This window comes from Microtus oregoni, unplaced genomic scaffold (genome assembly GCF_018167655.1).
Source record: "Microtus oregoni isolate MIOR12 unplaced genomic scaffold, Mior012 000032F_ref0000030, whole genome shotgun sequence".
Taxonomy (NCBI): Eukaryota; Metazoa; Chordata; class Mammalia; order Rodentia; family Cricetidae; genus Microtus; species Microtus oregoni.
In genome coordinates, this window is record NW_024543091.1 from 24,718,572 (window position 1) to 24,745,419 (window position 26,848).

A 26,848-nucleotide genomic window follows, 5' to 3' on the forward strand; every position below is an offset into this window, starting at 1 on the left:
CTAAGGCAGAACCCAAATATCCCTCATGTGCCTTAGGTTGATTTTTGTCAGGTATTTTGTTGTAGCAACAAGAAAAGTCAGGATGAAGTGGGAAGTGGACATGTTTGAGCCCCTGTAGTCCTAGGTTTTAAACCCATGGTTTTGCACATACAAGGCCAGTTCTCTCCCACTGTCCACATTCATAACTCAGGAAGTTTCTTAAAGTCAGCTTTATTGGGATCTAATTTGCATGAAATTAAAACCATCCCATTTCGGGGTCCCCATCCCCTCGGGATCTCATGCTATGCTTGTCACAAATGCATGAAACTATGAAACCGTCTTAGGATAAGAAGCATCCCCTATTGAACTATCATTCTTATGATAGGTGCCCACCTGTCCTGTGGTCAGTCCTCCTCCTTCCTAGACCTGCCACAGCTCACCTGTGCTTTATTTATATCCGGGCTTCACCAGGATAACCCAGAAATGGAATTGTTCAGCTTGGAGCTCTTGGTTCTGCTCACCTGGTTCAGCCAAGTGTGGTTGGGACTCACCCAGGAGCTGGTGGGGATTGGTGACTTGGGCCTTGTATTTCCCAGCCATGTTTCTGCATGAGTAAGCCCCAGATTATCTTTCCCAGGTCAGCTTTCACCCAAACAACACCTTGTAGCCAGAAATATGATGTTTGACTCGCACATAGATTCTTCCACATTGGCTTCTTCAAAAGCCAAAAGGCAGGTCTGGGGAGATTGTCCAGTGGTTAAAAGCACTGGCTGCTCTTGCAGAGGACCTGGGTTTAATTCCCAGCAACCATGTGGCAGCTCATAACTATTGTAGCTCCAGCTCCAGGGACTCCGACACCCTCAAACAGACGTACATAGAGGCAAAACACCAATGCATGTTTAAAAAAAAAAAGAAGGAAGAAAGAAGAAAAGAAAAAAGAGAAAAGGCTCAATCTTCAACAATTTAAAAAACAAATAAAAAATAAAAACAAGAGCTGGAGAGATGGCCCAGCAGTTAAGAACACTGACTCTTCTTCCAGAGGTCCTGAGTTCAATTCCCAGCAACCACATAATCATCTATAATGGGATCTGATGCCCTCTTCTGGCCTGCAGGCATGCAGCAGATAGAGCACTCATACACATAAAATGAATTATTTAAAGTAATAAAAAAGCAAAATGATATAAAAACCCCAAACCAGGGGTTGCGCTTGGCTTTACAGGCTTGTCAACAACACCGACCCCTACTGAGCCATGTCACCAGCCCCCCATGAAACTTCTGCGGAGGGTGAAGTCCCTCTTAGCAGCACCAATAGCCTATAGGGTCAATGCTAGAGGGAGAAGAGATAGAAAGGCAGGCTTCGTTCTCTGTAGGTGTTTTGGTGTGTATGGACGTTTGTAGTAACACCCACACCCCCAAGGGCCCTCCCTGAAAAGCACCCAGCCCATCAGTGGAGCAAGTGCCTCCATGCCAATAGCTGGCTAGTGGCAGACAGGGGTGTTTCCCTGGCCAGTGTCCACTGCCTCAGGTGGCACTTCTCCACTCTTGGGATCTCTCTGCCATTCCCGTCTTGTCTGGAGGTTATTGCTCCCAGGAAGACTCTGTTTCCTGTGGGGGTGTGGAGACAGGACTGCAGAAGAGGGAGGGGGAGGAGCATCACAGGGCACAGAAGAATGGTGAGGATTGGTCAGGGTTAGTGGAGAAGCCCCTGGGTGACGAGGCCACTGAGAAGATGCCAGGGAGCTCCAGAGTGCATGCAGGAGCTGGGTAGGGCAGCCCTGAGCTGGTCACAGAGCTCCACAATGGGCACTCTTAAGGCCTGAGAATGGCACTAAGGTTGGGAAGCTCCTCATTGGTCTGCCCTGTACAACTGTGGGCTCTACCCAGCAGCAAAGCACCTGGCAGGAACTCCAACCCAGACTCCAGACTGTGCGCTGTAAACTGTCACCACCACTGTCACAGGTAGACACACACACTTCCTTGTTCCCTGGGAGCTGGGGTCCCAATGCATGCACTCGGTCAGTATGGATTTTAGCGGCAGAAGCCAGTCTGTAGAGTGTCAACAGTGTGGCTCTCAAGTGACCACACCTTGGGTTTGAGATGACCAGAGAGAATAGCCTGGGGCCAGGATAGAGAGGAGAAGGCATGTGTCTTTTTTTTTTTTTTGGAGGGGAGTATAGAGTTTATTTAGTGAGTATAGGAAATGGTATAAGAGTAAGGGGTTATGGAGGGGAGGGGAGAAGAGGAGAGAGAGAAGGGGGAACAGAAAAAGGAGAGAGAAGAAGAAGAGGGGAAGGGAAGGAGGAAGAGAGGCAGTAGTTACCTCTTCAGAAGCGGGGTGGGCAGAGATGGCGCGAAGGCATGTGTCTTAACTGCCTTTGCTTTTATCTGGGCTCTCAGTTCCAGAGGGTTAGAGTCCATAACCATCAGGGGGGATCATGACAGCAGGAAGGCAGGCATGGCGCTGGAGCAGTGCTGAACATTCTCATCTTGATCCACAAGCAGAAGAGAGAGAGAGAGAGAGAGAGAGAGAGAGAGAGAGAGAGAGAGAGAGCGCTGGTGATGGGAATGACATGGGCTTCTGAAATCTCAAAGCCTGCCCCATCCTCCAACATGCCTCCTCCAACAAGGCCATACCTCCTAATCCTTCCCAAACTGTTCCACCAACTGGGGACGAAGCATTCAAATATATCAGCCTATGGGGGCCGTTCTCATTCAAACCACCACAAAGTGTGGTGAATGATCCCTGGGGATTCCTAGTGCTTACAGAAGGGTCGAGGATCCCAGGAAGGGTCAGGTCAGGAGGGTCTGGAAGAAGCAAACTGAGAATTCTGACTTGATAACCATGACCCCATCTCACAGAGGAAAGATGCCGTGCATGCTCATAGGTGCTGGCACCGCGTCTGGTCTGTGTGTCTAACCTGCAGGTCACAGATCTCATGAAACCCAAAGCGGCCATGAATGCAACCCAATACAAATCCTAAGCTTACATAAAACATCATGAGCTATTTTATGATTTTTTCTTTTTTTTTTTTAACTTTGTAAATGGCAGTCTCTCATGGCAGTGATGGAAAGTCAGACAGACCCGGAGGGAAAAGAGAAGACATCAAAAAGCCTGGAGGAGACAGTGCAGAGGCAGCAACTCCATCAGGGTTAGAGGTGCCCGTGGGCAGGTGTGCCAGTCACCAGCTTTGCTCTTGGGTGTCAGCTTTTACTGTGTTCCGTCTCGCCTTTCTTCCTCCAGGCTTCCATAGTTAGTGTCAGGAGGAAGAAAAAGAGAGGGCGAGGCTCTGTGGGCAAGGAGGAGGAAGGGGAAGGTCATCTATTGTTTTCCCCACCATCCTGGTTCTGACCCCTATGCTATGTAACGTGTGTGCCAGGCACAGGCTGTTGAATTAGTTCAGAGGGCCTCTTCAGAGGGGTGGGAGGAACGTGGGGAAGCCCTTGGTTTCCTGTGCCCCTAGCAGGGGAAGCACCTGTTGGCTTGGGTAAGGCTTTTTTTTTTTTTAATCCTTTTGGTCTCCCTTATCCTTGTGCTTGCTTTTTAGGTTTATGCTTATTACCTCCTGGCCTCAAGATGGCTGCTCCGTCTCCAGACTTTACATTGTCAGATGCAAACAAAGACAGGAAGCCATGCCTTAGATAATGTGCTGAGAAAACTTTCCTTGTTTGTCTCTTTTCTATTGTTAATTAAAAAATAAGATCTTTCCCACCCCCTCCCCAGCAGATTTCCTCTGTGTGCATGTGTGTGCGTGTTCATGTGTACATGCATATATATGAAGATATGAGCTCTGTGTGTGCAAGTGTGTGCATGATTATAAGTATATGTGTACATGTGTGTGCAAGTATGTGCAGATGTGTATGCATGTATGTATGTACGTGTGTATGCGCAAGTGTGTGAATGCAGGTGAGTGCATGCATCAGGAGCTGTCTGCCTTGTCATTTGAGACAAGCTCTCTCACTAGAACTTGGGGATCACCAATCAGGCTGGCCTCCAAACCCCATAAATCCACTTGTCTCCATTCACTAGCACTAGAATTAGAAGCACATACCACCATACCCACAGTTGGGTCGTACATTTTTGTTTGTTTGTTTGTTTATGTTTGTTTTTTACAGTGGTTCTAGAGGTTGAACAAAGAGCCTCATACTTGTCCGGCAAGCATTTTCACAGATGAGAACACAACCCCACAAGCAAATGAACAAGTACAAGGCTTACAGACAGTGCTGGGGTTTGAACCAGCTCTGTCTGGCTTTAGCATCCCTGTGTACCCTCAATGCTAACAGGTTACAACTGACGGTTTATACAGAAGTTAAGTTCTACCAACCTCAGAACATTGCCAAACCTCATGGCACATACGGAGTGCCAGACAGGTGGCGGTCCAGATGCCCTGCAGGTGGTGAGTGGCAAAGCCCCAGTGGAACCAGTTTACAAAGCTCTAACCTTAAGAAGTTCCAACATCCCTGGGAGGGAGAGGTCTCCCAGGAGTTTCTAGGAATGAGCTGCCTCTGCTAGCCTAATGTGGGCAGGCCGCTGGACCGGCTCGGAACCATCCCTCAGGACCTCTACAGTCTGCTGGGAACACACTATGCCCATCTTCAGTTAGGAGTAATGAGAGTAGCTGGCAGCCACCCTCCTGCCCCTGAGAGCCGGGTCCTCTGCTGCAGAGCCAGCACTTGCTCAGAACTTCCCGGTGGTCTTATCTGCTCAGTTGAACCTCTGGGGTAACCATGCTGGCCCTGCCCTGGCCTCCGGTGCCTGGGGCCTCTTCTGCATGACTCCAGGGACACCATTCACACTGTCCCTTTAGCAGGGTGCAGCCTTCATGCCCCATACGATCCCTCCCAATTGCATTGTGCAGAGATACAGATGAGCTCTGCCTGCAGATGCCCAGGATAAATACGTGTGCCTTGAGTGGAGCCAGCCTGAGTCCACATTGTCATGTGAAGGCTCCGGGCTCTTTGGGGTGATTTGAGTTTTGCCTGGAAGCCTGAAAAGGGCAGGGGAACGATGGCACCTGGCTATCCCATCCTTAACATGTCCTGGCAGGTGGCCACTAAAGTAACCATTCCGTTCTATCCTGGGTGTTCTTGGGCAGCTGCAGTTGGCTAACTCCTGTTTCATTTTCCTTCCACTTCTGTTAGTAAAAGTCATTTCTCAACAAACCCTTTGCTGGCCTTGCTGAGCCCTAGTCTCAATGACCATCTTATCCAGGCCCAGGCTGGCTCTTCACGCCCTCTAATGCTAGTGACTTGTTCCCTCACATGGCATCTTCCTGGTGGCCTGTGACTCTCAGACCTTCACACCCATCAGAGGTATAGAGCCAGGGGTGCATGCTAGGCTGCCCTGGCTGTGCCCCGCACCCAGCCATCCTGATTTACCTAAGCCATCTTTTACTCAGTCAGCTGTTCCCTTCCAGATCCCAGCCCGGAAGTCCCGAGTCTCCTGTGCCCTCCCACCACCTCCAACCCACACAGCACATTAAGCTGTGAGACAGTGGCCCAGTGTGCCAGCAATCGCACATGCACCCAGCCTGTATTCCTTCTTACCCATGAGATCGCAGGCATCTAGTGGTGACTTTTCACTCTTCTGGGTGTGATCAGGACAGCTCTAGGTTAGGGTGGTCTCCCTGTGCCCTCATGTGGAGGCCAAGCTAACCAGGCCCCCCCCCTTTTTTTTTTGGATTAGAAAGCAAACTCTTTATTTTTGCTGTCTCCAAGTCACACACATCTTACGGTAAAGGGATGGGACAAAAACAGGTCTTCCAAGGAAATGAGACCAAAGAGCACATGGACAGTGCTATCCTAATACCTCATAAAATTGAATTTAACCCAGAACTCGTCAGCATAAATAAAGAAAGTCCCTTCGTATTGATAAGGAACAATCTGTCAATATAATTCTAAACATAAACACACCAAGCACAGCCTCATCCAGTTTCATAAAATACCTTCTCCTAAATATTAAGACATGAATTAATTCATATATAGTAATAGTGACCTAATTAATACTCTCCATCACCGTTAGATCAGTCAGCCTCCGTCCCAAACAACAGACAAAAAACCCAGCCAAACAAACAGAAATATTAAATAACATCACATCACAGATCAAACATACCTTACAGGCATCTACAGAAGAGTACCAAAACTCTAAAGAATTCACATTCTTCTCAGGAATACACAGAAGTTTCTCTAGAGTATATTACATATTAGACACAATTCTAATTTCAACAAATATAGAAGAGCTAGGATATCTGTTATCAGACCATAGTGGAGTAAGGCTAGAAATCAATAGCAAGAAAAACTGTAGAAATACACAGATTCATGGGACTAAATAGCACCTTGTTAAATGATGGATAAATCATTGAAGAAATATAGATGGTATTAAAAATCCAAGCACTAAATGAAAATAAAAATGCAGTATGCTAATGAAGGCAGTCCTAAGAGAGACATCTCTGGTTTTAAGTACAATCAAATGCCTGGTTCATAGTTAAGAGTGCTTGTTGTTCTTCAGAGGACCAAACTTTGGTTTCTAGCAGGTTACAACTATATATAATTCCCATTCCAGGAGATAGAGTGCCCTCTTCTGACCTCTATGGGCACTCTTCATACACACAAATAATAAAATTAGTAAAATGAATCATTAAAAAGATAAATAGTTCTCAAATAAACAATCTGATGATATACCCCAAGGCAAAAACTTAGTAAAAAATTGGAGCAAAAACTTAGTAAAATTAACCCAAAGACAAAAGAGAAGATACAAATTAATAATATTAGAAATAGAAAGTGCACTATTACAACAGATACCAAGACATTCAGGCAGGCGTTCAAAATTTATATTCCGCTAAACTAGAAATTTTATTTATTTATTTTTAATTATTTATTAAAGATTTCTGCCTCCTCCCCGCCACTGTCTCCCATTTCCCTCCCCCTCCCCCAATCAAGTCCCTCTCCCTTGTCAGCCCAAAGAGCAATCAGGGTTTCCTGCCCTGTGGGAAGTCCAAGGACCACCCACCTCCATCCAGGTCTAGTAAGGTGAGCATCCAAACTGCCTAGGCTCCCACAAAGCCAGTACGTGCAGTAGGATCAAAAACCCATTGCCATTGTTCTTGAGTTCTCAGTAGTCCTCATTGTCCGCTGTTTTCAGCGAGTCCGGTTTTATCCCATGCTTTTTCAGACCTGGGCCAGCTGGCCTTGGTGAGTTCCCGATGGAACATCCCCATTGTCTCAGTGTGTGGGTGCACCCCTCGCGGTCCTGAGTTCCTTGCTCGTGCTCTCTCTCCATCTGTTCCTGATTTGGACCTTGAGATTTCAGTCCGGTGCTCCAATGTGGGTCTCTGTCTCAGTCTCCTTTCATCGCCTGATGAAGGTTAATATTCAGGAGGATGCCTATATGTTTTTCTTTGGGTTCACCTTCTTATTTAGCTTCTCTAGGATCACGAATTATAGGCTCAATGTCCTTTATTTATGGCTAGAAACCAAATATGAGTGAGAACATCCCATGTTCCTCTTTGTGGGTCTGGCTTACCTCACTCAGGATAGTGTTTTCTATTTCCGTCCATTTGTATGCAAAATTCAAGAAGTCATTGTTTTTTACTGCTGAGTAGTACTCTAATATGTATATATTCCATACTTTCTTCATCCATTCTTCCACTGAAGGGCATCTAGGTTGCTTCCAGGTTCTGGCTATTACAAACAATGCTGCTATGAACATAGTAGAGCATATACTTTTGTTGTATGATAAGGCCTCTCTTGGGTATATTCCCAAGAGTGGTATTGCTGGGTCCTGGGGTAGGTTGATCCCGAATTTCCTGAGAAACCGCCACACTGCTTTCCAAAGTGGCTGCACAAGTTTGCATTCCCACCAGCAATGGATGAGTGTACCCCTTTCTCCACAACCTCTCCAAAAAAGGCTATCATTGGTGTTTTTTATTTTAGCCATTCTGACAGGTGTAAGATGGTATCTTAAAGTTGTCTTGATTTGCATTTCCCTGATCGCTAAGGAAGTTGAGCATGATCTTAAGTGTCTTTTGACAATTTGAACTTCTTCTGTTGAGAATTCTCTGTTCAGCTCAGTGCCCCATTTTATAATTGGGTTGATTAGCCTTTTACAGTCTGGTTTCTTGAGTTCTTTATATATTTTGGAGATCAGACCTTCGTCAGTTGCGGGGTTGGTGAAGATCCAGTGGGTTGCCTTTTTGTCTTAGTGACAGTGTCTTTCGCTTTACAGAAGCTTCTCAGTCTCAGGAGGTCCCATTTATTCAATGATGTAGCCAGGCCTTCTTGCACTAAAACCTTGTTGCCTCTGGGCTGCTGCATTGCTGCACACCCCCAATTGGGGCGTCAGAGCTGGGCGTGCTTGAACATTGCTTCTCAGGGTGAGGGGACACTAGTTCTCAGAAGGGCAGTGCTCCAGTTCCATTCTGTTGCGTGACCAGCAGTGTGACCAGAAGCAGCTTAGAGGAGAGAAGGGTTTCCCTCAGCTACTGGGTTACAGGCCATCGGGAAGGAAGGCAGGCAGGGCAGGAGCCTGAAGTCAGGCCTGCTTGCTATTCCACACACATTACCCCCGACAAAGGAATTTGATTCACACAGGAGTATAGCAGAAGGAGGACGCCGCTCTCTGGCCCATTCCACTCTTGCTTAGTTAGCTTCCTTACACAGCCCAGGACCTCTCGCTCAGGGAACGGTGCAGCCATCACTGCGAATGTGTGTGGGTCAGAGTTTGCATCCCAGGTACCTATGTAGATACCAGGTGGATGGGGGGGGGGGGCGCTCCTGTAATTCTAGACTTGGAAGACAGAAACAGAAGATCCCTAGAGAAAGTTGGCCAGGGAAGCAAGCCATATTGGTGAGCTCTGAGTTTGATTTAGAGATCCTGTCTCATTAAATAAGGTGAAAGAGCCATGAAGGATGATTTTACCTTGGGCCTCTACAGGTGTACACACACACACACACACACACCATGAAAATGGGAATATAAATATATATTTATATTATATATATGTGATGGAAATATATATATTTATATTATATATGTGTGTGTGTGTGTTAAAGCAAGGTGAATGGCTCCTGAGCAATGATACCAGAGGCTAACACATTCACACATGCACTCACACAAACAAGCAAAGATGAAGACACAAAGTTTTCAGTTCCCCTCCATAGTCCCTTCCCCTCTCTCCTCCACCCTCTTCCCTCAGCTGCATCTCCTGCCTCTGCTGCCAGCCCTGGCTCAGTGTGCCCTTCAAGGGGAGCTGCTGACTACCCTGCTATTCCCAGAGTAAGTCACTCTCTCCGAGTGGCACTCTGAGCTGCAAGGCTGTGTGGATCACACCATAGTCACCTAGGATAAGGCTGTGCCCCTTGTGAGTTGGGAGAGCAGCGGCTCTTACCCAGGAATTGTTGGCCAAGGATCATAAAGATGCCCCCCCCCCTCCTTGCTAGCTCAGAGTATCCCTGCTAGGCAGTGAGAGCCAAGCAGGGAACACCGAGGGCTACCAGAGGGGTGTTCACACAAAGCCCTTTTCTTTTCTCAGCAACATGAAGTTCAATCAGAAAGTTGCTGCTCCGGTTTCAAAGCCTTCAGCTGGGGAGGCCCCTTGAAGGGTTTCTAAGGCTCAGGAGGAGATGTGACTCACATGAGCATGTGCGCATGCACACACACACACACGCATATGCATGCAGGAACATGCTCTGGGCACGTGGCTTGGCGCCTGCTTCTCTGTGGCAGGGTGATGCAGTGCCTACTTTCCTCCTTATGATTGACAGTACTAAAGCGTTCGTATTATCTAGAGTGCTGAGGTATGCTTCCTCTCTCCTTTTACAGAGATGTCACAGCTCCCACCAGCAAGCCTCCCCATCCCCTCTTAGTGGTGATCCAAAGAGGTCATCTCCTGGGGAGGGGAAGGGGCAGTGAAGCCCTGTCACCAAGTTCCTCAGGGACACCTTATCAGCTCCCCTCCTTTTCTTTCCACTACCAAGTGACAGGGAGCCAAGCCCTTCATTGTTGGGGCAGCAGCTTGAAGCCCCACTGGCCCTAGGGACCAAAGGATAGACTAGTGTGAGACCATAGGGCCAGAGAGATAGCATTGTTCCTCTGTCCCCTGGGCAGCACAGATGTCCCTCTCCTGCGTGCACATATGGCATCTCCATCATTTGGAAAGTTTTCCTGCCTAGGTCTGCATGACCATAACCACATAGCCTTGCTGTGCCCTGGCTCAGAGACTCCCAGAGATTATCACCCTTCAAGAGGAAGGACCCCTACCCTGGAGGATGTCTGAACACAGAGTCCCAAACCCTACAGAGAGCAAGGACCACATTTTAGATCTGCCTAGCTCAGCTTTTAGCCTCAGCTGTGAACTAGCCTTGTTTATAAAGTGACTCTGTTTGGCCAAACATGGAGAATTCAAGACCAGCCAAAGCTACATAGAGAGGCCATATCAGAAAATGAAGAAATACAACGGTAGAGTCTTGGTTTGTAGCTCAGGTGGTAGAGTGCTTGCCTAGCATGCATGAAGCTCGAGATTTGATCCCCAGCACTGCAGAAACTGGGGAAGGTATCCTACACTTGTAATCCCAGCACATTTGAGATATAGGCAGGAGGACCAGACATTCAAAGTTATCTTGAGCTATATATCAAATTGAGGCCAGCCTGGGCTACATGTTCTAGAAAGAGGAGAAAGAGGCAGCATGTTAGCATGCCTATCAAGAGCCAATCACATAGACTTCTTATCTATCACTGCACCTGAGAGCTGAGAGCTGGGGCAGTAGAGAGAGAAAGGACAGAGAGTGGGAGAGAACGGGGAAGGGGGAATGAGAAGTGGGGAGGTGTCGGTGGTGATGTCAGCTGAGATGATGCCGCTGAGGGCTCCCCTGGAGTAGCTGGGGGTTAAATTTAGATGTGGGAGACTCGGGAGAGCCTGAGGTGCATATGCTTTGTGTTGGGTATGAGCTGGGCAGCTCAGCGCTGATTGCCTATGTCCTTGGAGGTGAGGGGCTATTAGCCTCCCTTCTCTAAGAGCAGGTGGAGGGGGCACAGAAATTCAGAGTCTTGTCCAAGTCACACAGCTGATCTGCAGAAGGATGGGACTGGAACCTAGGTCTGCGTAGCTTCCAGCCTAGGCTTGTTGCCCTTCCCTTGAAGCCGTAGGAGGTCTCACAATGTGCTCCTCACAGGAAATGAGCAGGTCCCGGGACCCAGCCACAGGAGGCACTGGAGATGGAGGTTTTCTGGGTTCTCTCACTTGTACTGGGTTGGGTGCCCTTGAGGATGTGGGAGGGGCTGGGTCTCCATCATCCCAGGGACCTGACAGGGCTTCCTGAGTGTGGAACCCTGCTGGGCAGGCCAGGAAGAACTGCTGGAACTCAGCTCTGATCAGAAGGCCTTGGTCCCTCTTCCTGCTGTGGCCAAGAGGAATCTGGCCCCCTGGGCTGAGGGCTGTATCAGCAGCAAGAAGGGGTCTGAGGCCAGCTATGAGGCTACCCTGAGGTTGAACTGTGGCTGGGCAGGAAAAAAAAGAGCGTGCCCAACCAGAATGGCACTGGACGAAGCTAGAATGGGTAAACACAGCACCTCCCTATGGAACTGTGGAACCTGGAATGTCCTATCTGGCAGGACATTCCCACTCAGGTGGCTAAGCAGGTGACAGACCCATAGTATATTTTTCACACCATGTTTATTTTTTAACTGATCTTTCTTTTCTTTTCTTCTTATTTTTAGTCTCATTAGCACTCATTCACAAAGTATCAGTGACATCCAGAGTCTGGAATATGTGTTATTTTTTTCTAATGTAAATTAAAACAAACATACAACAGTTAAATTTAAAAACTTCATCTCCTAGTCAAGTGTGGTGGCCCAGGCACTTAATTCCAGCACTCGGGAGGCAGAGGCAGGCGGATCTCTGTGAGTTCGAGGACAGCCTGGTCTACAAGAGCTAGTTCCAGGACAGCGAGGAGAGGTACACGTTAAGATCCTTTTGTCTCCTAACTGGGTAGCCAGGGCTATATGAGACCCTGTTCAAAAAAAAAAAAAGTATGAAGATTCTTTCTTGACATTTTGGCTAAGATAAAGTACAGAGTTTGTGAGCCAGGTCTGTGGTCACTACACAGGACCATTGCCGAGTGCCTACCGTGTGTGCCTTGGCTGGGCTCATGCCTACATTGGTAGGGCTTCCCTGCAAGAGGCACCATCTCATAGATGCCATGGCTCCTCCACTCACCCTCCGCATGTATCAACAGTAAAGTCTGCTGACTAATCAGAGGCTAGACCGTGGACAGTGGGCAGGGTGGACTGAGGAGATCCTACTAGAACAAGACTCTCAAGCTTCAGGGAGCTTCTGTGTCGTTTAGGGGTAGGCAGGGAAACTGGGTCAGCATACTGAGTGTTGGACCCGACTCATAAAATACTGCACTGGATTGCTAGACCCAGCCTGGGACCCGGGAACTGTATCTTCAAGAAATGACACAGGAATTCAGAGACCGCCCCCATCTTCAGTGATTCTGATATAGGTGATCTTTGGGTCACACATTGAGGGCTTCATTCCGGACTCAAAAGGCTCAATGCTCAGTGCCTTCCCATATACACACTCAGTCGTGTGGTCTTGTGCCAGTCATTTCACCTCTCTGTGGATGGTAACAATGCTGGTGGTGATGGTGGCCATGAGGAAATGTAGTGACTTCCTTCCTTGAGCATAATGTGGCGCCCCCACCCCTGCTGCTGGCATTGTCTTCTGTCTTTGTGGACATTCAGTCTACCTAACATCCAGTGCTGAGTGAAATGAGTTTGGGCAGTCAGGACACCATCACGTGTGCGTGGCTGGCTCACTGTGTCCCATGTCATTGTCACTGGTAGTGAGAGGACCCAGTACTCTTTCCAGAATAGTGTTGGGCACGTGGACAGTAAACAGGAAAGTTGTGAACATCCTCCTGCTGTGTCAGAGAGACCCTCTCAGTAAGCAGCCAGCACACCATAGGCCCCACGCTCTTGGCAGCTCTGTCACCTCTCATCCCCCATGAAGGTGAGCCTGAGGGACCATTTGCTCGCCGCATCTCTGACTCTCCAGTGCCCTGGCCAGCTGCTTCATGAATAGTCAGCCTAAACTTGCCTCTGTCGGTCCCTTGCAGATGTCCTGGCGACCGCAGTATCGCAGTTCCAAGTTCCGGAACGTGTACGGGAAGGTGGCCAACCGGGAGCACTGCTTTGATGGGATCCCCATCACCAAGAACGTCCACGACAACCACTTCTGCGCAGTCAATGCCCGTTTCCTGGCCATAGTCACCGAGAGTGCAGGAGGTGGCTCCTTTCTTGTCATCCCCCTGGAGCAGGTAGGTGACCCTGGTTCCCCTGAGACTCTGAAGGAGGGCAGGCCTGGACCCTGGGAGTCCTAAGATCTGCATCCAGATGGGCTTGGAGGACTGGAACACTGTATCTGGGACTAGCCTGACTTCTGCCGTTCTGTCTGAGTCCTTTTGGTACAGATGGGGAGGAAAGCCGAGACATCTATGGGTAGTTTGGGATATGCAAAAAAATATTGTACACTTCGGAACCACCCTCTGCTGGGAGGCTGGCCACCATCTGCTGGGTCCTGATGCCCACTCCCTGCCTGGAGGCTTTCACCACGGGGGCTGCTTACGTGACTGCAGCAGGTTAAAACCCACAAAGCTTATGGCTGCGATTTTGACACTGTAGCCATTCAGGCACAGTCCCAGGAGGCCTGTGGGAGGTCACGAGCCCCAGGCAAAGGGCTTGCTGTCAGTTTTACTTTTTCATGCCTGAGCTCCTGTTCCTGGCCTGACTCATCCCGGCTCCAGGAGGAGGTGCTCATAGAAGCAACACTGGTTTGAGAAATGCAGTCAGCTGGTAGGGGGGACAATTTCCAGGCTTTCTTCCCACAGAGGGGGCACAGCTTTGGGGACTGCATAGAACACATCCTCTTTCCCACTATAGGGTCAGCTACAGTGGTCATGAGGACAGCACTAGACCTCAGAAGGACCTAAGGAGCAGGGATGTAGAGGCTGAAGGTATGGGCTTTCACATCTGCCAGCCAGGAGGCCTTCCTTACGTGTGTCTCTCTTGCTTCCCTGTATTGCTAAATCAGGGTTGTAACTCCTCTCCCTGCACTGGCCACATGGGCCTCAAGTGGCAACAGACTTGAGTGCTGCCTAGGAACTGCCCCGCAGGGGTGTCTTGGTGACAGTCATTGGTGAGCCACGCAGTAGGGATGGGTTGTTGTTTCCTTGGTGACGTTGACAGCTTTGCTTATGGACCTCTGAAACACAGCTTGCCTTTCTTTCCAAACCAGATGGCCTCAGTTCTCTGCCATGGGAGCTAGCTCAGCTCCAGGCAGCTGTGCAGACTTTTGGGCCCCTGGGATGGGTGGAACAAGCCCACTGATGCGCCACGTCATGTTCTACTTCATGACTTACGAAAGCCAACACTCGGTGCCTTCTTGTACAGCAGAAGTTCTAGATGGAATCAAGATATAAATGTTTAAATGGGGCAGAGGCAAGAGAAAGCAGAGAGGAAGAGAGCGGGGAGAGAACCTGGTAGGAGGTACACATCCTTAATCCCAGCTCTTGGGAGGTTGGAGCAGGTACAGGAGTGAGGTTTTTATCAAAGGAAGGAAAAAAGAGACGGAGTGAAAGAGTGCCAGGTAGCAGGAAAGAATGGAAGGCATTTAAAAAGGTTTTTATAGTAATTTTAAAATTATATTTATTGGGCTGGAGAGATGGCTCAGTGGTTAAGAGCATTGACTGCTCTTCCAAAGGTCCTGGGGTCAATTCCCAGCAACCACATGGTGGCTTACAACCATCTGTAATGAGGTCTGGTGCCCTCTTCTGGCCTGCAGACATACAGACAGAATATTGTATACATAATTAATAATTTTTTAATTATATTTATTTTGTGTGTGTGCATGTATGTGTAATATATATGTAAATGTGTGTGCTCTATATGTAGTGCGTGTGTATGTGTGAGTGGTGTATATAGGTATATGTGTGAGTGGTGTGTGTATGTGTAACGTGTGTTGTGTGTGTGGTGCATGTGTATGTGTGTATTGTGATGTGTTAGTTGTGTGTATATGTGTGTGTGGTGTGTATGTGTGTATGTGTGTGTGGTATGTGTGTGAGTGTATGTGTGTATGTGTATTTGTGTATTGTATGTATATGGTGTGTGCATGTGTGTGTGGTGTGTGTAGTGTTTGGTGTGTGTATGTGGTATATGCATATGTGTGTTGTATATGTGTGTGTAGTGTGTATAGTGATTGGCGTGTGTATGCATGTGGTCTGTGGTATGTGTATGTGTTGTATGTATGGTGTGTGTTTGTGGTGTGTGTGATGTGTGAGTGGTGTTACGGGTGTGTTTGTGTGTGTGGTGTGTATATTACGTATATGTGATGTATGTGGTGTGTGTATAGTGTTTGGCATGTGTATATATGTGGTATATGTGTATTGTGTGGTGTATTATATGTGTGTATGTATGTGGTATGTGTGTGTGTGGTGAATATGTATAAGTGTATATGGTGTATGTGTGTGTGAATAGTGTGTATATGTGTGAGTGTATGTGGTCTGTGTATATGTGTGTGGTTTATATGTATGTGTGTGTTGTATATGTGTGTGTGGTATGTATGTAGTGTTTGGTGAGTGTGTATATGTGTGAATGAGTATGTGGTATGAGTATGTGTATTTGTGGTGAGTAATGTTTGGTGTGTGTAGTATGTGTATGTATGTGGTGTGTGTATGTGTGATGTGTGTGTAGTGTGTGTGTGGTATGCATGCAATGTGTGTGGTATGTGTGTATGTATGTGGTATATGTAGTGTGTTTGTGTATGTAAATGGTATATGTGTATGTGTGTATTTATGTGATATGTGTATGCAGTGTGTGTGTGGTGTGTGTAGTATTTGGTGTGTTGTGGTGTGTGTGTAGTGTTTGGTGTATGTGTATGTATGTAGTGTGTATGGTGTATGTGTTTATGTATGTGGTGTATGTAGTGTATGAATGTGATGTGTGTACTGTGTGTATGTGGTATATGCAGTATGTGTGTATACATGTGTATGTATGTGGTGTGCATGTATATGTGTAATGTGTGTATGGTATGTTTATATGCGTGTGTTTGCATGCGTACATATGTGTATGGTGGGGGGTAGGATATTGCCGTGATGCATGCGTAGGATCAGAAGTCAGTCCCTTCCCTCTGCCATCTGGGTCCCAGGAATGGAACTCGGGTCGTCACAGCACCTTTATCCACTGAGCCGTCTTGCTGGCACCAGGAGAGCACCATGCTGTGTGGAAAGGCATGGTTTGTCAAAGCGTCTCCCCAAACCCACCGGGAAATGATTGATACAATAGATAGATTTGCAAACAACTAAACTCCTATACCACAATGAGATGCCTGAACAAAATGAAAAGGAAACCACGTGTTTGAGCAGAACATTTTCAGTGCATAACAAATGAAAGGTGTGTGTTCTGGAACATAGGGAGTCCAGAAAGCACAGTACAGAAGAAAAGTGTACAAAAGACGTGCACAAGCAATTCACAGAGGATACACGTTTAACAGAGAGTGCCCAGGACTGCGGGATGTGGGGAACAGGTGTGCAGGGCTCTTGGCGAGATAGAGTGAGTGAGGTGGCTGGGAGATACCTATTCACCTCTACAGCTGCCAGCGCTCCACCTCAGGATGCTGTTCGGGCAAATTGTCTTCAGGTGTATTTAAAATGTTAGCAGATGGTGTGGTGGAAGAAGCTTATGGTCTCAGGACTGAGGACGCAGAGTTATCCCATGATTGCCTTTGGGTTATGTACCAAGTTCCAGCCAGCCAGGACTGTGACAAGACCCTGTCTTTTAAAAAAGAAAAATGAAAGAAAATATCAGATATGGTGGCACATATCTGGAATCCCAGTACTAGGTGGTAGAGGCAGGAGGATCACATGTCCAAGGCCTACTTGAACTACACCGGGACTCTGTCTCTAACAGATGCACACACTCAAATGTTTGCAACTTTAAAAAAAAATATTTTTTTGAAACAGGGTCTTACTACATATAGCTATGGCTGGGCAGGAACGTGCTATGGGGACCAGGCTGACCTTGAACTCATGTTGATCCACCTGCCTCTGCTTCCTGAGCATTGGGATTAAATGTGTGCACCCCATGCCCAGCCCGTCTGCAGCATTTTTAACCTCCAGTTTATTGTAGTTATTATTTTCATCAGTAGAAAAAAAAAAACTTCTCTGGAAAGTTGTCTTAGTTACTGTTTTATTGCCGTGAAGAAACACAGGGCAACTCCTATAAAAGAAAGCATAATTGGGGGCTTGCTGATAGTTCCAGAGGCTTAGTCCGTGATCATCATGGCAGGGAGCGTGATTGGCAGGCAGCGTGGTGCTGGAGCAGAGCAGAGAGCTCCATCCTGATCCACAAGTGAAGTGAGAGAACTGGACTTAGTACGAGCTAATGAAACCTCAAAAAACATCCCCACTGACACACTTCCTCCAGTCTGGCTACACCTAATCCTTCTACTCCTACCAGAGAGTTCCACCCCAAGATACGAGTTTATGGGGGCCATTCTTATTCCAATGATCACAAATTGCTTAAAAGCTTCTAAATTCTGTGTTCTAATTAGAGAAGTAGCCCTCCCTGGAAGCAGTGGCACACAGGCACACACGCACACACACCCTCTCAACCTCATTTGTTCACATTCCTGAGGCTCCCCCATGCAGTGGGTACCCTGATTCACAGGTGTGCTGTAATAGTGAAAAATTTGCCTAATCCCTGCAGGCCCATCACGGAGGAAGCAGGTGGCACTGCTCCCTTCTCTTCTGTGGTCACGCAGACAGGCCCTGTTCTGCAGTCTCCAGGTCATTTTCCACATCTCTCGGTGGTGAGGAATCCTGAAGGGTTTTCGTTTACCTGGGTTACATCTATCATCACAGAGTGTTCATCACAAACATGACGTCATCTTGGACTGGGGAGGCAGCTCACTTGGTAGGGAGCTTGCCTAGCATGCACGAAGCCTTGCTCTCAAGATCCAGTGCTGCGTAGACCAAATATGGTGGCTCAGGCTTGTGATTCTCCCAGGTCTCAGGAGGAGGAGGCAGGAGGATCAGAAGAGCAAGGTTATTCCCTGCTACATAGTGAGTTTGAGGCTATCCTGGGCTATAGGAGGCCCTGTCTTTAAAAATAAAATCTTTAAAATATGTATCAGTGAGCTAAAGTAATAGGAAACTCATTTCACATACCCCTGGAAAACATAGATATTTTATGAAAAATAATATTTTAGTGAGAAATAGTATTTTCTAGAGCCCCAAAAGTTAATGAGGGTTTAAGGACAGGTCCGGGTGGTAGAGGGTCCACCTAGCATGGGTGGCTCTTGGTTAGGTTCCCAGCACTGAAAAAAAAAATGATTGAGAAAGGGGTGGAGAGATGGCTCAGCGGTTAAGAGCATTGCCTGCTCTTCTAAAGGTCCCAAGTTCAATTCCCAGCAACCACATGGTGGCTCACAGCTATCTGTAATGAGGTCTGGTGCCCTCTTCAGGCATGCACGCAGACAGAATATTGTATACATAATAAATAAATTTTAAAAAATGAATGAGAAAAACATTTTCTACTTTTCAAAATCCCTTTTAATATTCCTCTGGCCTGATGGAGGGGCTAGATTTTCATATCTGCTTCTGTAGTCAGCCTGTGGCAGTATCACAAGAGAAGTTGCTTTAAAAATCCCATATACAAGTAGAAAAAGACAAGATCTCCTGAGTAAATTGGGAGCATGGGGACCATGGGAGAGGGTTGAAGGGGAGGGGAGAGGAAGATGGGGGGGGCAGAGAAAAATGTGGAGCTCAATAAAATCAGTTTAAAAATCCCATATACTCATGAGACTGGACAAGCAGGATGGAACGTGAGTGCTGTGCCCAAAGTGGTTTTGGCCCCATGGGTCCCCTCAAAAGGTCTTGAGTTTTACTTAATGTTTTATTTATTTATGGAAGGTGTCTTTTGTAGGGTTTCTATTGCTGTGAAGAGACATCATGACCACAGCAGCTCTTATAAAGGAAAACCTTTAATTGGAACTGGTTTACAGTTCAGAGATTCAGTCTAATATCGTCATGGTGGGACATGGCAGCTGCCATGATGCTGGAGAAGGAGCTGAGAGTTCTATATACAGATCCACAGGCAGCAGAAGAAGACTGCCACATTGAACATGACTTGAGCCTATATGATACCTCAAAGCCCGCTTCCACAATGACACACTTCCTTACACAAGACACACCTACTCCATCAAGGCCACACATCCTAATAGTGCCACTCCCTACGGGCCAAGCATTCACACACACGAGTCCATGGGGGTCAAGCCTATTCAAACCACCACAAGAGGTGCCAACAAGTGCCGTGGCGTGTATGAGGAGGTCGGAGGACAACCTACCACAGTTGGTTCTCTCCTGACACCATGTGGGCACAGGAATCAAACTGGGGATATCAGGTTTGACAGCCAGTGCCCTAACCAGCTAAGACATCTGATCGGTCTCTGGAAAGGTCTTAAAGAGCCCCCAAAGGTCTTGAAGAGCCCCCACAGACCCCAGGTCACATTTGGAAATCACACATGCAGATGGACATTAATGAGAGAAAACTATGTGTCATGTCCTGTTTTGAGAGGAAATGCATACTTGATCTCATTTACAACCCTTATGTATCTAGAGAAGGCCAAAGGAACATTAGTCAGTGTTAAAGGTGATTAGTTCTACATTTTAAATTTCTTCTTTCTCCATGATTTTGTTTTATGATGAGGATTTAACGCATTCTGTGTAGAAAAAGCATCAAAGTGGGGGCAGGGACAACATGGAGGGCGGAGAATACAAATCAGCTGGGAGAGTGTTTGTTTACAAGAGGCAGGTTCAGAAATATGTAGGAGGCCCTGGTCCATCCCCGGGTGTGCACTTCTCTAATCCTAGCACTTTGGAGAAGGAGAAGTTCAAGGTCATCCTTGGCTACGTAGCAGGTTTGAGGCCACCCTGGACTACAGGAGACCTTCACAAAGGACAAAGACAGGCCCTGTCCACAAAATCTGCAGACAGCTGTAATGGCAGGAATGAACTCAATCTCACTTAATACTTAGAGATTCGGAGAGCCACCTCCATCTTCCATATGGGGAAACTGAGGCTGTAGAGACCACAGGAGCTAGGCCTGAGGTCAGCTTCCAGGCCAGGGCACAAGTTGACTAAAGCCAGCTCTCCCAGTTCTGCATCCACGCCCGGCAGTGCTGTGATACTGATGTCCAGGTCCTTTTGGCTCTGGGTGGGTTTGGAGGAGTGGCCAGTCTTCCTGGGTTCTTGCTCAGCCTCTGCTGTGGTGACCAGCGCCTGATGTTTTCCTAATTAACATGCAGCTACCAGCTCCCGCCTCTAAGGAGCGGAATGTTAAGTTGCAGATGGGCAAGCAGTCAGCGCCCTGATTGCCTGGCACAGCTGCCAGTGGCCTTATGAATATTGCAGAACCTAGGCACTGTGCCCAGAACCTCATTAGCTATCCGGCCACCCAGTGCCCTTCCCCTTTCTTGCTGCTCTCCCCAGGGCTGAACCAAACCCAGAGAAGACCAGGGCTGGAAGCACAGGTCCTTGCCAAACACTAAGTGGTTCCTAGCCTGGACGTCAAGTGTCTAGCTCCTTCCCATGGCCAAGAGGGAGCTGTGCAGTTGTCACCTGGGAACTTTTTGAGAGTGTTAGGCCCTGGGAAAATGCAATTGTTTCCCCATTTTACAGAGAAGGAGACAGAAGCACCAAGGGACCCGTTTCCCCCAGGCTGCAGCACATGAGTAGCACAGCTAGAAGCTAAAGCCCCAGCTCTCCCGGATGCACGGCTGGGTACTTCACAGAGGATCAGAAAGGGACACTTCTGCAGGCGCATCTGTTCCCGTGACTGGAATACAGAGCTCACGCTGCCTGACTCTACAGAAGCCACTGATCAGAAACAGGAAGTGACTCTTTAAACTGCTGTCTATCCTGAGAGCCAGCGGTTGGGGAAGCCAGACGACGCTGGTTCCCAAATCTCAATACACCTTTCCATGACATCACCAGCTTGTATATTCTATACCAGAACAGAGGCAGTTGGTCACGCATTCCAAAATTTGGTGGTGTCCCTCTGGGCCTGTTGTTAGCCTTGTCTCTGAGCCTCTCTACAGAATATAAATGTCCCTGTCACTCTTACTCTGGGGAGACTTTACCATGTCCTGGCCAGAGGCGAGGAGACCAGGTGGAGGAATGACGCGAAGGCGCCACTGGTCAAAGAGAGACGGGGAAGGGGTCCTGAAGAGGAAGCCAGACAAGTTAACTTCATTCCTTTAGCCACAGTGCAAGGCCTGGGGCCTCAGTACCATGCTGGGGATCTTGGATCCAGGTGCCACCAGGTCTGATCTTCGAAAGGCCCAATGGGTATCCCACAGGTGGATCTGGGGGGTGGGTATGACCGTGTGGGTCATGCATCTGGCTCAGCATCACCTCTTATCAGGTAGATGAGCATTTGAGTTCGAGTATCTAGTGCTCCCACTAGTGGAGAAAAGTGATGAGGTGTGATTGCATCCTCCGTACACTGGAGCCTCTGACTGTCGCATTCTCAGCTGCTATTCACCCCTGGGTGGGGTCAAACTCACAGCTTCCCTGCCTCCTTCCCATCCTGCCATGGCTCAGCCTGCAGAGAAGTTGCTTCCTTCTGGTCTTGGGTATCGGGGAAACACATCCCACGGCCTGTGACCTGGGTCTCACTAGCCAGAGTTAGGTTAGAGCCAGCTCTGTAACCTGATACTCCTATCTCTCTCTACCTCCCAAGTGCTGAGATTACAGACATAGCACACTGTGCCTGGCTCCATGGCCATCTCTTACCTTGTGTTTGTCTCTGATCTCTGGAGGAAGCACAAATCCACCAGGCAGTCTGAGAACAGCAGAGCTCTGGAGAAGTTGTTCAGGATGGTGACTGGGACCCTGTCCCAATCTCTGACATGCTATTCAGCTGCTGTGTGATCTCTGGAGTCACTTACCTTTCTGACGCCCTGGGTTTTCTATCCACAAACTGATCAGGATGGACTCCATGTTCTATAGAATTCTCTGTAGCTCTCACCTTCTGTCCCCTCCTAACAAACACTGCTCTATTCAAACTTGTCCTCGCCAGTGTTGCTGGACAGCAGACAAAGACAGCTGCTCCCTCTCAAGACCCATCTCAAATGCCAACTCTTGTGAGACCTTTGCCAGCCCAAAACCTAGCTACAGATAGTCTATGTCTCCCCTCCTAGAGTACTTACCTGCTTCTCCATTCACCATATGGTTATACCATCTATCCATTCATCCACCCACCCATCCACCCACCCATCCACCCACCCATCCACCCATCTATCCACCCACCCATCTATCCACCCACCCATCTTTCGACACACTCATTCATCCCTCCATCTAAGAACCACCAACAAATGTTGATGCAGCACCCACTCTCTTTCAGTCACAGCTCCTGCCCAGGGGATGGTAGCGTGGGATTTTAATCCCAGGAGTTAAGGCAGGCAGATCTCTGTGAATCTGGGGCCAACCTGGTCTACGAAGTGAGCTCCAGACCAGCCAAGTCTACATAATAAGACCCTGCCAAAAACAAAGAAAAAACTAATTCCCACACCAGGGATGGAAGTAAACAAGACCAAGCCCTTATCCTCATGAGTTCACAGTCTCGTTGGCTGCCTTGGTGGTGAGGGTATGTCTAGTTTGCACAGTGGCAAGAGACCAGCTCTGGATGGGTTCACACCTGGCACCTTGGGCTGACCCGAGACTTGTCCTAGATGCATGGTCCCTTTCTTCCCTTACAGGAGCCTGCTGACCTAGCAGCAGCCTATACTATGGAGTTCGGTCCAAAAATCACTGAGCCAGGCAGCTTCACAGCTCATAGCATGCTGGGATGCCCAGCCTAGAGGACTACAGTGAGATCAGCCTTCCTGCTGCTCCACCCTCCCCTGAAATCAGCTCTGAACTCCTTCCCACTTAGACATCCCTCTCCCCCCCTCCCCCTTCTCCTAGGGAATTCAGAGAGCTTTTCCAAATCTATTTTTCCCATCTTTCCTCAGTCATCTTTGTTCTGCAAACCGCCTTCCACTTGGTGCAATTTGCATCTCAAAGCCTGTGACAGACTGAGTACAGTAGATGACTTTGGGAAAGGGGAGTTTTGGGGGGGAGGGGGAGAGAGAAAGAGAATGTACCAGAAGTCCCAACTTCATTCCATTTGTCTGAGACCTGAGATTGACAGTCTTGCTTTGTGGTTTTTCCTTTTTTGGAAGAATATATGCTTATTTTTGGAAAAAAAAAAGTGGGGGGGGGGTGAAGAAGATAAGCCCTTGCTTGGAAATGGAAATGTCTCCAATTCATTTTCTTTCAAAGTTATGAGATATGGTACTCTCTGGATTTGGGGGTCTCTAAGCCAGGGATGCAACACAGCTGGTGGATTTTCAGGGGAGTCCAGTCTGCAGAGCTGGCCCCTGGTCCAATAGGGGCTTCCATTCCCCACAAAGCCAGCATCTAGAAACGATAGCACTGGGTTTCCTGGGCGGTGAACCTGCTGTACTGAATCAGGCTGTGAATGGGTGCTCCCTCTGCCCAGGCCTCAGGTCTGCACCACAACTCCCCTTGTTAGTCTGATCTGCTCCCCCACCCCACTTTCTGAGGCATTTGGGGATCATAGTCCCAACCTCTAGTTGTACAACCCTAGCCGCTTTACCTCAGTTTCCCTGTGTGTGAAACTCTAACAGTCCTTGTCTCTCGGGGTGTTGTGATGACTGAATACGGTGTTACATAAGATGCCTGGCACGTAGTCTGCCACACAGCATGCACTCAGTGGCCAGGAGCTACAGTGATGTAAAGGGCTCCTGCTGACTGCCCCCCACCTCTCTCCAGCAATGGCCTCTAAAGCCTGCAGCCAGCAAAGGGGAGGCCTGTCTTCCTGAGACAGTTCCCTAGGACCCCTGTCTGTGAGCGCTCACCTGTCCAGAGGAGAAGCACACACACAAGTCTAAAGGGGAATTGCAGGGAGGGTATGACGGCCTCAGGGTCACGGCTGCTGTAGCTGGGTGCCGGAGATGAAGACTCTGGGGGGCCTACTGGTACCCCTGCCTGCATACGTGGGATAAGGCACAGAAGTGCTAGCTTTAATTTTACCACAGCTTCTGGATGCGCAGTTGTCAGACCAGAGCTTCAGTTGTATTGTAAGATAAACTCCAGGTGGGTGGGAGGAAAAGGGGTGGGGCCAGGGCCCCTCAGAGCCTAGCTGGTGCAGATGGAGACCAACCCTCCCTGAAACTGACCTGAGTTGGAAATTCTGTGTTCTGAGCTGGCCTGATGCCACGGTGAGGGTCCTCCCCGTGCACCTCAGAGTCTCAATCCTAGGTTGAGGCAGATACAAAAGTCAGAGGGGGACCTGATGGTCATCTGTCTAGGGCCCTCACAGCTGGGAAAAATTCTGACCCCTAAGAGATGGGTTGTGACCAAATGTGCGTGGTGTGCCTGGACACCCTCTGGCCCCTTCCCAGGAATGCTCCCCTTGGTCACTTCTCAAGAGATCTTAGAACGAAGGTGTCAGAGATGACAACAGCTTCTTCCACTGGGACAAGGTCAAGAGCCCCAAAGGAGCTGCTGATAAAATTCCAGATGGCAGTGAAATGGGCCATGTGGGGTATCCATTCCCAAGGCCCCTGGGCGAGGGGGACCGAGAACGTGCATGCACACACAGCTCCCCTCCACCTGAGCCTCTGCGGTTTCAGTTCCGCCTCCCAGAGAGGAACAAAAGCAACTTAGGATGTGCAAGAGTAGGGAGAGGAGGGGACGAAACATCTTCTCAGGGTCCAGTGGGATCCAGAGGCCTCAGCAAAACACTGTTCCTTCTCTGTCAGTGAACAATGGCTGCCTGTGTGCCTCCCCCTGAAAACCCCTGGGGCCTGGGCTAGCCCTGGGGCACTTTCCATTTCTGGATGTCCCTCCTCATCCCTGCCCCCATTTCGATCCCAGGGCTTTTAAAGTTGTCTTGACTTGTGGGGGAGAAGAATGGGTCACTGCGTCCACAGTCTCAGAATAAATGCTGGCTCTTGCGGCATCAGCTCCCAGAGGGTTTCTGCTTCCTCTCTCCCCCCCCCCCACCCTTACCCAAGTTGTACTCATCAAAGACCTTGATTTTAGTTGCTAAGCAACCTGTGCCTAAATTTCCAAGTAAGTCTTCAGGTGAACACAGGAGGAGGAAGATGGGAGCACGGGGGAGGAGGGTGTGTTTAAAACTGCAATCTACGTGTGGAAACAGCAAGGGGCCTGAGAGGGTGAGAAACTTGGTAGAGGTTGCACTGACGCTCACGTGAGTACACCCACACATGTATGTCAGAGGTTGATATCAGGCATCTTACTCGACTGCTTTCCATCCTTTGTTGTCGTCGTTGTTGTTTTTTGAGACAGGATCTCTCATTGAATCTTACGCTGATGCTCAGGCTCAACTGTCTAGGTCGCAAGACACAAGGAGTCTCCTATTTATGCCTCTCCAGCCCTGGGATCATAGGATCACAGCACCACACCTAGTGATCACGTGGGATCATGTGGGCAATGGGGCTTGAACTCAAGTCCTAATGCTTTATGAACTCACTCATGTCTCCTGACCTTTACTAAGAGAGGCACCCAGGTGACATGAGCATTCCAGGGACCTGCCGTATGAGGTGCCATCCTCGTCCAGTGGGAATCAGGCATAGACCCTCGGGCATTCTAAAAAAGTTATAGATCCCTCCATAGAGCAAACTTGATAAGGGCATAAATCAGATAAAGAGAAGAAACAGGTTCCATTACAACAGCTGTTACGTGTGTACCAGCCCTGTACTGCTTCAAACTGGGGGCTGGAGAGATAGCTCAGGTTAAGAGCACTCACTACCTGCTCTTCCAGAGGTCCTAAGTTCAATTTCCCAGCAACCACATGTTGGCTTACAACCATCTATAGTGAGATCTGGTGTCCTCTTCTGGCAAACATGCAGGCAGAACATAATAAATAAATCTTAAAAAAAAAAAGAGGCAGGGGCATAGCTCAGTAGTAAAGTGTTTGCTTAGTGTTTGTGAGTCCAATCCCTGCCTCTGCTAACAAGAAGAAGGAAGGGAGGGAGGGAAGGAGGGAGGGAGGGAGGGAGGGAGGGAAGGAAGGAAGGAAGGAAGGAAGGATAATAGTAGGTAGCATAAGCAGTATTTTGAGGCCATAGCAGACTATGACCTGGCCATCTCATGCTGTCTATTAAAGAAAGTATTACTGGATTACTGGGCCTGCCAATCCCATGGGGGCTTGTTCCTTATATTTATAAACGAAGAATTGTGAGATTTAAGGGCCAGGTTTAAGAAAATATAACTTCAGTTTTCCTCAGAAATCTCAAGGGCCTCAGTGAGGAGTGTGTGGACCCACCTGGGTTAAAGGCTCCCGAAACAGAATCTCAGATAGGACATCACTCAATAACCCAAGGACAAGCAGAACTGCCTAGATGAAGTCTTGTGGAAAGGCAGCATGGCGGGCAAGGGCCCCATATCCTGGCAATGTCCCAAGATCCAAAGCTTGAGTGGTAGTCAGGAAGCTTGCCTCCTCTGTCAGGTTCTTTGGAGCCTTGGGCAAGTCCTTTGTCCCTTCCGGGCTTCAGGACCCCTCATCTGAAGAGTGAGCTGTTGAGTGATTGTCCTCCAAGGTCTTGCAGTCTCTGACATCCAGGAATCTGTGTTCCTCCTCCTGAGAGAGACAAAGCCCAGAAGTGTGGGTGTGTGGGCACCCTGGACCGCTGAGTAAGAACAGCTGGGGCCAGGCTGGCTGGTTCCCAATTGTTCAAGGGAGTGGAGGAGGGCTGGTTAGGGGCCTCTCCAAAGCGACAGCTGG

General features: G+C 48.5%; 1 protein-coding gene across 1 annotated transcript in view; it reads left to right on the plus strand.

The window, feature by feature from the left end:
• The window catches only part of Coro2b (coronin 2B), a 112,882-nt gene that overhangs the window by 39,190 nt on the left and 46,844 nt on the right, over positions 1 to 26,848 (plus strand). Inside the window, exon 2 of the mRNA XM_041679562.1 lies at positions 13,093 to 13,293. Coding sequence (XP_041535496.1) covers positions 13,093 to 13,293 — 201 coding nt within the window. The remainder of the gene's footprint in view (positions 1 to 13,092; positions 13,294 to 26,848) is intronic.